The 12,836-nt window shown below is 32.5% G+C and overlaps 2 protein-coding genes across 4 annotated transcripts; both read right to left on the bottom strand.

The window, feature by feature from the left end:
* Positions 1-535: 535 nt before the first annotated feature.
* LOC112051702 (ADP-ribose pyrophosphatase, mitochondrial) lies at positions 536-2,775 on the bottom strand. Of its 3 annotated transcripts, none has more exons than XM_024090478.2 (5): positions 2,639-2,775; positions 2,271-2,494; positions 1,578-1,785; positions 1,086-1,234; positions 536-834 (listed from the first exon to the last, which is right to left on the bottom strand). In XM_024090478.2, the coding sequence occupies exons 2-5, from the start codon at positions 2,461-2,463 to the stop codon at positions 551-553; spliced, it is 834 nt and encodes a 277-aa protein (XP_023946246.1). In that variant the 5' UTR covers positions 2,464-2,494; positions 2,639-2,775; the 3' UTR covers positions 536-550. The 3 variants fall into 3 exon arrangements, with proteins under 3 accessions (XP_023946246.1, XP_023946245.1, XP_023946244.1); XM_024090477.2 differs by having other exon boundaries at positions 2,633-2,731; XM_024090476.2 differs by lacking the exon at positions 2,639-2,775 and having other exon boundaries at positions 2,271-2,626.
* Positions 2,776-5,393: 2,618 nt separating this feature from the next.
* On the bottom strand, positions 5,394-12,755 carry LOC112057290 (uncharacterized). Its single transcript, XM_052885544.1, has 8 exons — positions 12,310-12,755; positions 10,797-11,003; positions 9,133-9,225; positions 8,698-8,793; positions 7,566-7,670; positions 6,333-6,548; positions 5,500-5,579; positions 5,394-5,450 (listed from the first exon to the last, which is right to left on the bottom strand). Exons 1-8 carry the CDS (start codon positions 12,344-12,346, stop codon positions 5,394-5,396), a joined length of 891 nt encoding a protein of 296 aa, XP_052741504.1. The 5' UTR covers positions 12,347-12,755.
* Positions 12,756-12,836: the final 81 nt, after the last annotated feature.

Here is a 12,836-nt window from a genome sequence, read left to right as displayed (position 1 = left end):
ACTGTACTAGCCAATACAGAAACTATTAGCGTCACTGTCAGGTAAGCAAACATGTCTAGGTGTAAATGATTATCTGTATCAACTGGTTATCATGCAACCGTTTTTAATAATCGGGTTTTTCACGCGTCCTCCTGTATCACTAAACAATGCGTTTTTAGGCCGACCCTCCTTCAGATTATACACACACACCCATACATTATGCTGTTACGTACATGATACGGTCTGCAACATCCTGAGCCCAACGTTTTTTCGAAAGTAGAAAAACTACTCTTATATCTGAGAATTGTCGCTATGTAGATTTATAAATAAAATTGAAGTGTCTCTATGTGATTTTAAAATAACTGTTTTTTCAAGTGATTGTATACGATAATAAAGCACAATCAAGTTTTTTTTTCTAAACTTGCTCATCTGTTAGTTTGTCTGGGCTAGTCTTTGGAACGGATGGACCGATTTTGATGAAGCTGTTTAATTAATTTCGTGAAATAATTAATTGCTTGTGAACTCATCAAAAAGGGATTAAATAAAACAATTTAAAAAGCGCTGCGAGAGTTTACTTATCAGTATGTCTTTTTAGTACTGCACTAACTATATCTTTGTGGCTTGCATATAAGTTTAAATCATTAGTGATGTCCACCCAACGCACACCGACTGCATCGTCACCAGCCTTCAGTTCCAAAGCAGCTACTATAGTGCCAGATTCATCGTGGAAGTTGTATGCAACTGTTTCCATCCAAGCATTGTCAGTGTTGCGCGGGTCGTCTACATATCCACTGTAAATCTCAACGCCAGCACTGAAAAACCGATGAAACTTTGCCTTCCATTCAGCTTTTTCATCTGCAATAGCCAAAACAACGATTACTTGTCATTGTTGGGATTTAATTTTATGGTTCTCAAGAATCAGAAGATTATTGTGTTGCCTTAAACTGCCTGAGATGAGCATTTTAAAGTTGATATAACAACTTTAAAATGCTTATCTGATGCATGATCATGATCATGATGATGTAAGATGATTAAGTAGATTTAATGAGCTGTGAGTTAAAAATTTACTTAATTTAACTTAAATTATTTAAAACAACTTAATGAACCTTCAGTTGCCTCAATTGAATTCATGGCTTCCTCCTGGAACTCTCTGATGGCTGTAGCCGCAACCTTCTCACCAGGATCCACCATTCCACCAGGAAGTGCCCACTCTCCTGTATCTCTTCTTTTTATTGCTATAAATTGTAGAACAGGCCTAAAATAAACAAAATCACATCACTCATTCCAAATCATGTTCTTTAAAATTTGTAAAGTAGCCTTAGGATTTAACAAAACTATTATGTAAGTAACAGAACTTCTTGGCTGTTTGGGCCAACTAATACTATAAGAATCCATCTTCTAATTTCATAGGCAATTTCATTGTTTTGAATAAAAGGAATATTGTTTCTTCCATCATGACTGCCTTTTATCAAATTCCATGTAGGTACAGCTTTTGGATCTTGAGGTCCTAGGTTCAGGTCCTTGATATTATCACCCACCAACATAAATTGTAGCAGTGTAGTAATACTTTCTTAAAGCATAAGAACTATTATACCTACTCCTTGTTATTTAATTGCTTCCAGCGAGTGACAACAGGGTCAGCAGCATGGTTTGGTCCCCACCGGCCGAGTACCCCTCTTCCCACTATACCTGTCCGCCCAACTGGATTGAGCGGGTAACCATCTTTGATTTCATATAAACCTACATAGCTTTTTCTATTAACATTTCCATCTACATCATTCCATTTGGGTTTAAAGGCAGGATTCCCTGCAATTTTAATGGATATTTGTGGTAAAACTTAATTTAAATAGAATCTGAAATAAAATCTGTTACAAAGTTATTTTATTGCCAAAATGTTGTTTACACAATACACAAGCAAATTATAATATTCTATAGTCTATAAAAAAATTTAATTGAATAAATAAAAATCTTCATAATTTTACATTTTAAATTTATAAAACATGTTTTTTTTATTGTTTATTTAATTTTATACTCATGGAACTCGGCAATTGTGCATTATCACAACAATTTTTTTTGTTTTTATGTAAGGCCATACTGTATGCACTAATTTCTATGTACATTATTTTTTATTCTCTGGTCTTGGTGTCAGCTGTGTGGTAATTTGCTTACAGCAGATAGGTACTTCATAAGTGTGAGAATACTGAACATACATATTTAGTAGGAAAGTGTAAGTTTATTGTGGGTATAGGTTTATATAGGAAATTTATGGTTCCTTGTTTGTGTATGCCTACCAATCTCATTATCTGCCCAGGGTTTGCCTTCAATGGATGGCGAATTATAGGTGGACGGTTTGTAATCTTTATATTCTACAAACCATGGTACTTTTTCATCGGGTACGGGAAATCTTTCAACGTTTGACCGCGGATAAAGGCGGGAACGGCATTTAAAGTGAATAGACATAGTTGAGAAAGCCGGTCGGATCATAAGTGGAATATAATACAAATATAATATGGTCCTGAAAAATTTATAGTCGTTGTAAAGCATTACATTAATTCGATATTTAATTAATTATTTATTTAAATTTATTAATTTATTTAGACTAATAGTATATTGTTTTCACGAATGACTAATTAATTATTTAATATTCTTATACATTTACAATGTTTATTTTGAATTGAATTGAATGATGAATCCCTTTCCCTTGAGATTTGACATTGACAATGACATTGGCACTTTTGGACACACAACAGCAAGGAACATATTCACAACAGCCACACAGCCACTTAGAGCACTTAGAGGCCGTACAGACTACTTTAGTATTTTAGTCGAGTACGAACAATTTTTGGGCGGTAAAGCTAAAAATTGGGATTTACCTTTGACTATTTAGACTATGGACCTGCTTCGCACCCAAATTCACCAGCAAAGTCTGTCGTTTTTTGAGGGGGACTACGTAAACTCACACATCGAAAACATTTAACACCATTATATATATTCAGTGTCCATACAATACACACAACTATAAATTTGATCCGTAATACACACACGCGTAATTTTTACACAGATTAACAAACATATCGCTTAGACTATCCACAGATTAAATACATAGAATATTCGATTAGTGATCAATATTTTGCTGTTCCGTCAAAAGAATCGATTCTTTTTAAAAATTGTTTTTATTACAAAAAAGATAAAATTAAGGTATAAATACTTATAAATGAAACGTTACTCCATCTTTTACTGACCTACAAGTTTTTGGCCGTTTTTTATGCCATTCAACTACACAAACCGGCATTTTTAGGGAGCTCTTTACTCGATGAAAACGATTACAACAATGAAACATCGACTCTATAGCAACAGTTTTTATAAACGTGTCGATCATTGATTTTTTGATCTTTGCCAGAAGGGTAACGGTTAGCGAGGCAGGTCCCATTATTAATAGTCGAAGGGATTTACCGCCCAATAATCGTTCCTACTCGACTAAAAGTCTAATCTGTGTAATAAATATTATTTATTTTAACTCTTTAAAATCTCAGACCAATTATAGAAGGACCTGTATCGCACTCATAGTCAAGAACAAAATTGTCTGTCATTTTCTGAACAAAACGAGCTTAGATTTGGTATATATCATAGACTAAACTAGAAGTTTATGCCCGTTTTTTACACCATTCAATTACACAAAAAGGTACTTTTACGGCTTTTTAACCGACGAACACGATTACAGCTATGAGACATCGATTACATAGATACAGTTTTTATAATCGCATTAGATCGTTGATCATATACTTTGACAGAAAAGTAACGTCTAACGAGGCAGGTCCAATACAATATTTGGTCTGAGTTTAAAATAGCTCATTTGACGTTTGTGTCAAGGCCAAAGATTTTACTAATCTATAGTCTTCTGTTGCCAAAAAATAATATCACAGAAAAAAAATTGACGTTAGTGATCTTGGTGTGATGGTAATATTTTGTTTACATTTACAATCTTCATTTGTGGCAAAGAGTAAATTAATATAATGGGAAAAGAGAACCCTCTTGAGGATGATTTATGCAAACCAGAAAGATAGCGCCATCTGGTTTTTGGCCCAGTAAACTTACATGTATACATACATACCTATACTTCTATACTTCGGATAAAACGTTACAGTAGTATTTAAAATACGAGATATATAGTTAAAATAACAAGTAAGTAGGTACTCACTTTAACTATACATCTCCTATTTTAAATAGTAAGGTGACGCTATATTTAGACTCTAAAATTGTAAAAGCGAAAATTGTCCACAATAAAGGCTAAAACAAACTAGCATGAAAATAAATAAAACAAATATCCAGGCTTTATTTTTTATTCTTGTAATGTTTTCGTTTGTTGTAATATTCTTGAGCTGCCTTTTTAGTTTCATCATCGCCTAAATATTTAATTTTTCCACTTATTATTCGATTGATTGATCTACACCAGCTGTTTATTAAAATATTTACACATTGACTAATAAAATATTTTCGTAATTCTTCTTTATGTATATAACATTTAAATGGAAATTCTACCATTATATTTAGTACTGTACTAATGTTTGTCTTTATTCCACTTTTTAAAACATCTTTTTCAATTAAGAAAGATTGTGTTATATTCTGAATATCATGGAAGCAATTTTCTAATTCTTTACTAGGATAGCAAAGCCATCTTTTATTTATATATTCTTTTCTTTTAATGAAAATATTATTTGTGTTGCTATCCTTATAGTCTAATAATGTTTTTTTACACTTTCGACAGCCTTTTACAATATTTTTAAGACATTTAGTCAGGATCCATCCACACACATAATTGCGTTGGCCAGCATCAACGTGCGTTAAATTTTGCGTGAGAATATCGTTATTTAACATTATATTTGATTCAATTTCATTAGGACTATTAGGATATGTTTCTTTTAAGAAAAAATCTAAAGTTTCTAAACATTTATTGCCATCACTTTCGCAATTAGCAAATTTGGAGTGGGGCATGTTATAATTATTAAGCAATAATGCCTTAAATGCCCCTTCAAATGCCATAGTATTCGGAGCATTATTTCTTGCCCCGTAACTCCTAATATTCCCAAAAAAGTTTTCTAAAGGATCCTGATTTAGATTTCTTGTTAATAAAGCATCGAAACCATACTTTCTGATTAAAATTCTCCAAATTGCTTCCATGCCTTCAATTGTTTTTATTAAATTAGCAACAGATGGCACTGTAGTTTCAACTAATCGAATATTACTACCAACTCCTGTCGTTTTAATAAATTTCACTGTTTTTAGTACCGTTTTGGATTTTTGCCACAACTCATGGTGGGGAGAATCATTTTTAACTGGCCCTTTATAAATATTTCCATTAGGTATATGTAATGAGTTGCCATTGAGGCTATCAAATAAATTATCTAATAAAATTGTTATGTCGACGAGTTGTCGACATTCTTGCGGCAGATCTCCCCTGGCTGTAAGATGCTCTGTTACAACAGCGACGCTGTGGCTTAAGAGTTGTGTTGCGGTTTTTACCTTCATTTTATTTATTTTATCAGGGTTCACATGTTCCTCTGTTAATTTATTGAGTAGTCGCAGTTCGCCATATGCTTTATCTACCCCATAAACCATTTGATAATAATCCCATTTAACCACTTTTTTTTCATTATTATATGTATATGTCATATTTTTATTTAAAAGATTATTGCGAATGCCCTTGATCAAGTGAGGGACATCAAACAATGGTATTATATTATGACCATTAACACTGAATGAATCATAGCGCCACTCCTTGTTACGACGCATATATGTAGATTGGGTTTCATTCACTAACTCAGTTATAGCACCTACATTCACAGTGCTTTGGTCGCACACAGTATTCAATATAATTAGACCACACTCAAGCACATGTTTGGCTACAATTTTAATTGTATTTTTCAATTCGATTTTTTTTAAACAGTTCGTAAAGTAGTATGCAACAGGCTGCTTAAAATTGTGCTTTACGCCTTTGACCATGAATACTAGTACATGGTCTGCAAATTGTTGGCCTGTATTTGATGTGAATCCCTCCAAAGTGTCTTTGTTGACATTAAAAAAGACTTGAGGTGTCAAGGACATTTCGTCGAACATAAGACTACAGATGCGTTCAGACCTATCCATCTCTTTCACGGTTTTTCCAATTTTTTTAAATATAATAGGATTCACACCTGGGGTTAATTTTATCTGACTAAGTAGCCGTTTCATCGCTTTTGAGGACGGCAGTGTAAAATATTTATGCATCAATGAGTAACATTTTGGGCTTTTTTTGTATAATGATAATGCTAGTATTTTTTCTTCAATAGAAAAGCGTCGCCCTTTTGGTTTCTTACTCGTTTGAATTTGCATTTGAACAAAAAGCTGTGCTGGTTTGGTCATGTTGTCAATGAGTTTGGTAAAAGCAACATCTTCAGAGATTTTTTCGGCACTGGCCAGTCTAGTCTTAAAAGACTGACTACGTTTACGCAAGCGAGATATTTCAGATCGCATTCGTCTGATGGTCGAGTCAACGGGTTTCATTGGCACTTGCTTGTGGATGACTTTCTTCCCTGAAAAAGAAATAAAATTCAAATACTAAGAGAAACTTAAAGCAGTTCTGAATACAAAGTGTAACATTTACAAATATTATTGTAAGTCCTAACTAATATTGTAAATGCAACTACAATTATGTATGTTACATTCTTCCACGTTTATGCCATTACATAGATTTTTCTCAGAATCTTTGTAACTATAAGATGGTGTAAATAACAAGTTTTATACCAATTTATAAACTTTGATGATAAGTGTATAACTTTTTCAGATCCACTAGAATCATACATTATTCAGGTTAGTGGTCGACCGTCAATATCAACCACCATAGAAAACATTAAAATATTTGTGACATGATTTTGTCTGATAGTAGATTGACTTTTAAGAAGATAACTAACTGACAATAACAGAAAGAAAACATCACAAAATAACCATTAAATGACACTTTTCCAAGGTGCCTGAGCGATGAGAGCCTTGAGTTACAAAGAAACAACTAAATATGCAATTTCGAAAAGGGAACATGTATTAAGTTATAAATAAATTTTATATATATTAAGTTATAAATAGATTTTATTATCTATTTAACAATCAGCTCAAAACAAACAATTGTTTCGTTCTACCTACACAAATGTACGAAATCATTACAAAAGTGTAAGTGTTATTGGTACTGGTAATATCACTTTAAATATATTCTTACTTTCGTTTGAATGTGTTTAACGATTTGGCAATCTTCACATTCGCAGGTAACCGAGACAAGTCCTTTGATGCGGTAAAATAATGTGGTCTTGTGAAATATTACTTTCATTATTACTTTCGTGTGTGAATTGTTTTGTAAAAATTTTCCTTATTAATATACAAGTATAGTAGGCATGTAATGGTTAAAATATATTAAGTGTGGTTTTACTAACGCGTTGTAAATTATTTTGCGGACTTGGAGAGGAAGACAGTGAGTAATTTTCATAGTGATCCCATCAATCTCAAATCTCGAAATCAAATTTTGAGACAAAGCAATGACAACGATTACTGAGATAACTTACCTTTGGCAACTCTGTCTTGTCTACTAATTACACTGTAATTATGTTCCATTCTTATCCAACATGTATCAGCTAGTTGCGGATGATGCAAACGATCTTGACGAGTTCCTGAAAATATTACCATATATTTTATTATTAAAGTGCTTTTTGTTACAAAGTAAGTAGTCAATTCAGTCACCAATTTTTTTTTAGTCAATACACATTACTATACAATATTTTTCATGATAATAAAGCGACAAAAGTGCATACCCAGCTGCGTAGTTTTGACTAATCTTGGCAACTTAAAAGGTACTTTTTATTTTATCATCGTTTATTGAGTCATAAGACAGTTAAGTAATAAACAGTTAAGTAGTAATAAAAAAGGGTGTAATGAGTTAAAGTGTATCTATTATTGTATGGAAGTGTATGTATCATTGATTGTATGGAACAATCAAATCTTTCCTCTTTATAATAATATTTTAATAATAATAATATTAGTATAGATAATTAGATACATTAACAGCTAATACCTGAAATGTGGCTACATAATATATTTATACCAGAACTAAATGGCTACACCTAGTTTGAACCGAAAACTTTTATTATGTTGTATGTAAGTGTTGTCCATGTCCATGTCCATGAACCAATTTAGATGAAGCTTGCGCAGTTTACTAAGGTGAAGTAAATATTAACAAAACGAAGTGACTAAAAAGAATGGAAATTAATTGAAATTTATTGTTATAATAAGTCTCTTTGTAATAGTACTGAGGACCCTCGATTAAGTTTAAAATACCTGTATCATGTCATCATCATCCATAGCATGCCATTGCAATGTAAGTGATTCATTTGTTTAATAAAGGTTTACCTACAAATATCACAAGATTGTGACACTCTAGGGTACCATACTACTTTATATTTTTTATTTGTACAAGTAACCTTGATCCATATACATATATCCATCAGTACCCAAAAACGTAATAATGTGTACTATATTGAATACTTATTAATTAAAAATAATGATTAGTGTACATATAATGGCAGCACCCACCCATACAATTATACGTGTTTTCTGTTTGGGGGCAGTAGTCTCCGAGTGTTAGACTTCAAACATTTTCGAGAACATAGTACAAATTAATAAATAACATGTTCTGATTACCTGGATCTGATGATGGACCAATATCATTAATAACAGTAACTGTGGAGACAGTATTGCTTGGGCCTGGTTCAACACTGACTGGTCTGATATCTCTTCCTGGAATTTTAATGAGTACTATTATTAGTCATCAGTAATTTAGGCCATCTTTTAAGTATATCAATAACAAACAATTGAATTGAAATTGTCTAAACTGAATAACACTTTGACATGGAATGAGAAAAATAATGCAATTTTTTTTTAGATATTTTTTAATTGCATATATTTTATATTAATAATTATTTATTATTCTACAAATCACACATTGAAATTTAACCTAACCATAGTGCAACATAAACAACAGTTGGTTTTATCGTGCACTGGTTTTTATAATCAATTACACAACAGTATTAAAAACTAGAAACAAACAAAAAGAGAAAACAAAATCAAAATCATTACCTGTATCTAATGACAGACTAAAGTCCATATTAACAGCAACTGTCTCTACATTGCTTGAATTATGTGGTACACTGCTGGATCCAATATCTCTGCCTGAAATATGAATTAATAAACATTTTAGTATGTTCACTTCATGTAGCTACACAAATATTATGCTGGTTTCCTTATAAGTATAGATAATTACTAGCGGACGCACGCGAATTCATCCGCGTGAAATTTAGTTTTTCACAAATCCCAACCATGATTGATGATGAGGAACCATGATTATGATGAGGAATCATGGATTTTTCCGGCATGAAAAGTAGCCTATGTGTTAATCTAGAGTAAAATCTATTTCTATTCCAAATTTCAGCTAAATCGGTTTAAAATCAACAAAGTGTCATACAAACTTTCATCTCCTATTTTATCCCCTTAGTGGTAGAATTGATCAAAATCCTTTCTTAGCGGATGCCTACGTCATAAAATCTACATGCATGCCAAATTTCAGCTCGATCCGTCCAGTGGTTTGGGCTGTGCGTTGATAGATCACTATGTCAGTCGGTCACCTTTGAGTTTTATATATTTAGATTGTAAGTGGTAAAGTTTGTGTGGTTGTAGGGGTAATCTCCGGACTTACTGAACCGATTTTGGAAATTCTTTCACCGATAGAAAGCTACGTTATTTACGAGTGTCATGTGCATTTTTTACTCTGTGTTCTTTCTGGAACAGGAACCATGTTGGTGAAACCGCAGAGCGTCAATTAACGGCATTTTTGCGTCTTTTAGAAGTTTTGTATTATCTCCGAAACTTTATGACTAATTAACATACTGTAAAAGCCAAATCGTATCTCTATAATATCTTATTAATTGTTAAGTAATTCATTTTGATAAGGATTTAAGTCTAGTTGTGTAAATAATGACATAAACCTTAGTGTATGATTTAAATAATTTATTAAAGTACAAAAGGTACTATATCTGCTAAAATATAGAAGATATATGCTGTCGCGACACTTTTTGTAGAAAATGATGTGTTCTGCAGTTGTAGTACATTAGTTTATTCTAACATGAATTTGAATAGTTATTGCAGCGCACGCCATGTAAACAAAACTTATGTACCCCTTGGGTTACATTATTGGAGTTTCAGGAAGGATCCCTAATTTTTTTGAAAATATAATATAGCCTATAGCCTTCCACGATAAATGGGCTATCTACCACTGAAAGTATTTTTCAAATCGGACCAGTAATTCCTGAGATTAGCGCGTTCAATCAAACAAACGTATCGCCAAGCGATTTAGCGTTCCGGTACGATGTCGTGTAAAAACCGAAAGGGGTGTGGATTTTCATCCTCCTCCTAACAAGTTAGCCCGCTTTTATCTTAGACTGCATCATCACTTACCATCAAGTGAGATTGTAGTCAAGGGTACTGGTAAAAGTAAAGTAAAGGTACTTGTAAAAAATTAAAAAAAAAAAAACTAAAACAAACTCTTCCGCTTTATAATATTAGTATAGATTTGCAGTGAAGGCATATGACATTTAAAGACATATAATATAATTATTTAACTACAAAAGTAATTGGTGTTAGCTCTGCTGGAACCACCGTCGTCTAGAGTTTGTGAGTAAAACTGGCTGAAGTGATTTTATCATTATATAAATAAATTTATCATATCAATAAAAATAATATCTCACCAGATAGGTAAAGGGTAGGTATAGCCAATGCATTCAATCTACTGTTACGATTTTTGTCTCTATCTGTGAAATGAATATCACAAACTCTTTTCTTCATATAAAATTCAAAGTCAGCCTCTGTTTCCAGTTTACCACCGACAAGGGTGACCCAAGTTTTAAAACGATCAGGAAACTTAGCCCGCTGTGGGAAGCGATGCATTGTTACATCTGAAAATGAAAAATTAAAGAATTATAACATTTAAAATGTTACTTCAATCTTATCTTGTAAAATTTATAGCACATCAATTATTAATCTGTGATAGAGTCAGATATTAAAATAAATTTGATCAGTGTAAAAGAATTTCTGCATGTTGTTTATTGTCACATGTGAGACATGTGAAATCTAATTTCTTAAAATGCACATAACTGAATAGTTGGAGGTGCATGCCCAGACTTGATTAGAACCTATGCTGTCCTTACCAAAGGCAGAGGTAATATCTACTAGGCTATAACAGCTTGTACAGTACATACTAGTTAAAATATTTTACAACCCCCCTGGTAATGTCTCACTCTGGGCCCTGAAGAACACATTATGTTGTTTATCCAGCAGGCTTATTTACTATATTTGACATATCCTTGTTGACCTAAACGAAATTGAGATTCTATGTAACAAATGTCATCTGATGCCAACTGGTGGATAAGTTATAGTAGGTAGATGACAATTGATCTGTTGTTTATTTTAATATGTTGATAATAAAGATAATTATGTATTTCAGTAAGCCCTAATGATAATACAATATGCGTACGCCACCTTTAGGCTGACTGGATATTTGCTACTCCACTGGTCACTGTAATTCAACATCTTATTTAAAACAAGTATAGCTCTCATTGAGTGGCACTGTTACATCAGCATATTGTCTTATATACCAAATATTAGGATCCACCGATGCCAAATTACCAAACATAACAAAAATAGACATTTAGTATAGTTAGCTATTGAAATACCAAATAAAATTTTAATAACTGTCTGGTATTTTAATAACTAACAAAATGAAATTTTAATAAGTAATGAACAATTTATATTTCATATGCTGTATGTTGTATGCTTTGATGTCATGCTACATAACTTTTGAAAAATAACTGAAAAGTTGAATTGCATGACAATGCATGAACTTATGTGCAATATAAAATCGTCATTGGCTATTATGTAGTCTGTGCGTACATTTCTTAAAAAATATGGTAGTATGGTATATGCATATTGTGACAACTCATAATCCAACACAGTAGTAGTAAATATATAAGAGATATTCTAAATAGTGACACAATGGTATCTATTTAGTTGACCATGGAGAAATTTGAGGTAAGCCAGTTTTTTAAGTTTGCCCCGCAAATCTCAGGCTTTCCTAACTATAAAAAACTTGAAAATGCAAAGCTTATGAAATGAAGCCGCCGTGGCTTGGCTAGTTAACAGGTAGGAAAGAGGTGTGGTTTTATAATTTAAATAACCTTGATTTTGTTTATATTAAGCACTTACCGTTTGGTAAACATCCAAAGGCACAAAGGCGAGGCATTTTGGACAGTAATTGACGAAGAAACACAGTAGAAAAAAGGAAAATGGTAAAAGCGTCTATATCGCACAAAATAACGTCCTATCGTAAATCACACACAAGTATGAACCCCGGGAATGTCTCAACAGCAACACGAAGGAACTTAAAGCTCAACTTAACGCACTAACTGGAGATTTTCACAGGGGAAGGCACAAATTATAGCAAATAACAAACACGTCCACACGTATTCACAACTGCCAGAATTTGAAAAGATTTTGATTTTTCAACTTCTGACATTTTATTGTTAAAATTGCTATAGTAAAAAAATTCGCAATATGGCCATCTTGACCATCTTCAGATGCAAAAACATTATTTATTCTTTTTTTTAATTTTTTACAATGATAATGATACAAAATATAATACAAAACACTTTAATTAAATTTATAAAAACATAATTATTATTTTTCGGGCTCAGACGAATTATATTATGGCTTGTTAGTTCGGGGCCGGCTAC

This window comes from Bicyclus anynana, chromosome 14 (assembly GCF_947172395.1).
Source record: "Bicyclus anynana chromosome 14, ilBicAnyn1.1, whole genome shotgun sequence".
Classification (NCBI taxonomy): domain Eukaryota; kingdom Metazoa; phylum Arthropoda; class Insecta; order Lepidoptera; family Nymphalidae; genus Bicyclus; species Bicyclus anynana.
Note: the sequence above shows the minus strand (reverse complement) of the source record. Positions and strands in the feature narration are given on the sequence as shown.

What these genes read in the sequence shown, in the direction of transcription:
- LOC112051702 (XM_024090476.2), bottom strand. Translation starts at nt 2,523, where the DNA reads ATGCTTTACAACGACTATAAATTTTTCAGGACCATATTATATTTGTAT. An exon ending in CTGGGCAGATAATGAGATTG is followed by an intron (nt 1,786 to 2,270) that starts GTAGGCATACAC and finishes TTAAAATTGCAG; the next exon opens with GGAATCCTGCCTTTAAACCC. An exon ending in AAGCAATTAAATAACAAGGA is followed by an intron (nt 1,235 to 1,577) that starts GTAGGTATAATA and finishes TGTTTATTTTAG; the next exon opens with GCCTGTTCTACAATTTATAG.
- LOC112057290 (XM_052885544.1), bottom strand. Translation starts at nt 12,346, where the DNA reads ATGCCTCGCCTTTGTGCCTTTGGATGTTTACCAAACG. An exon ending in TAGTCTGTCATTAGATACAG is followed by an intron (nt 8,794 to 9,132) that starts GTAATGATTTTG and finishes TTAAAATTCCAG; the next exon opens with GAAGAGATATCAGACCAGTC. An exon ending in ATAAAATAAATAAAATGAAG is followed by an intron (nt 5,451 to 5,499) that starts GTAAAAACCGCA and finishes CTGTTGTAACAG; the next exon opens with AGCATCTTACAGCCAGGGGA.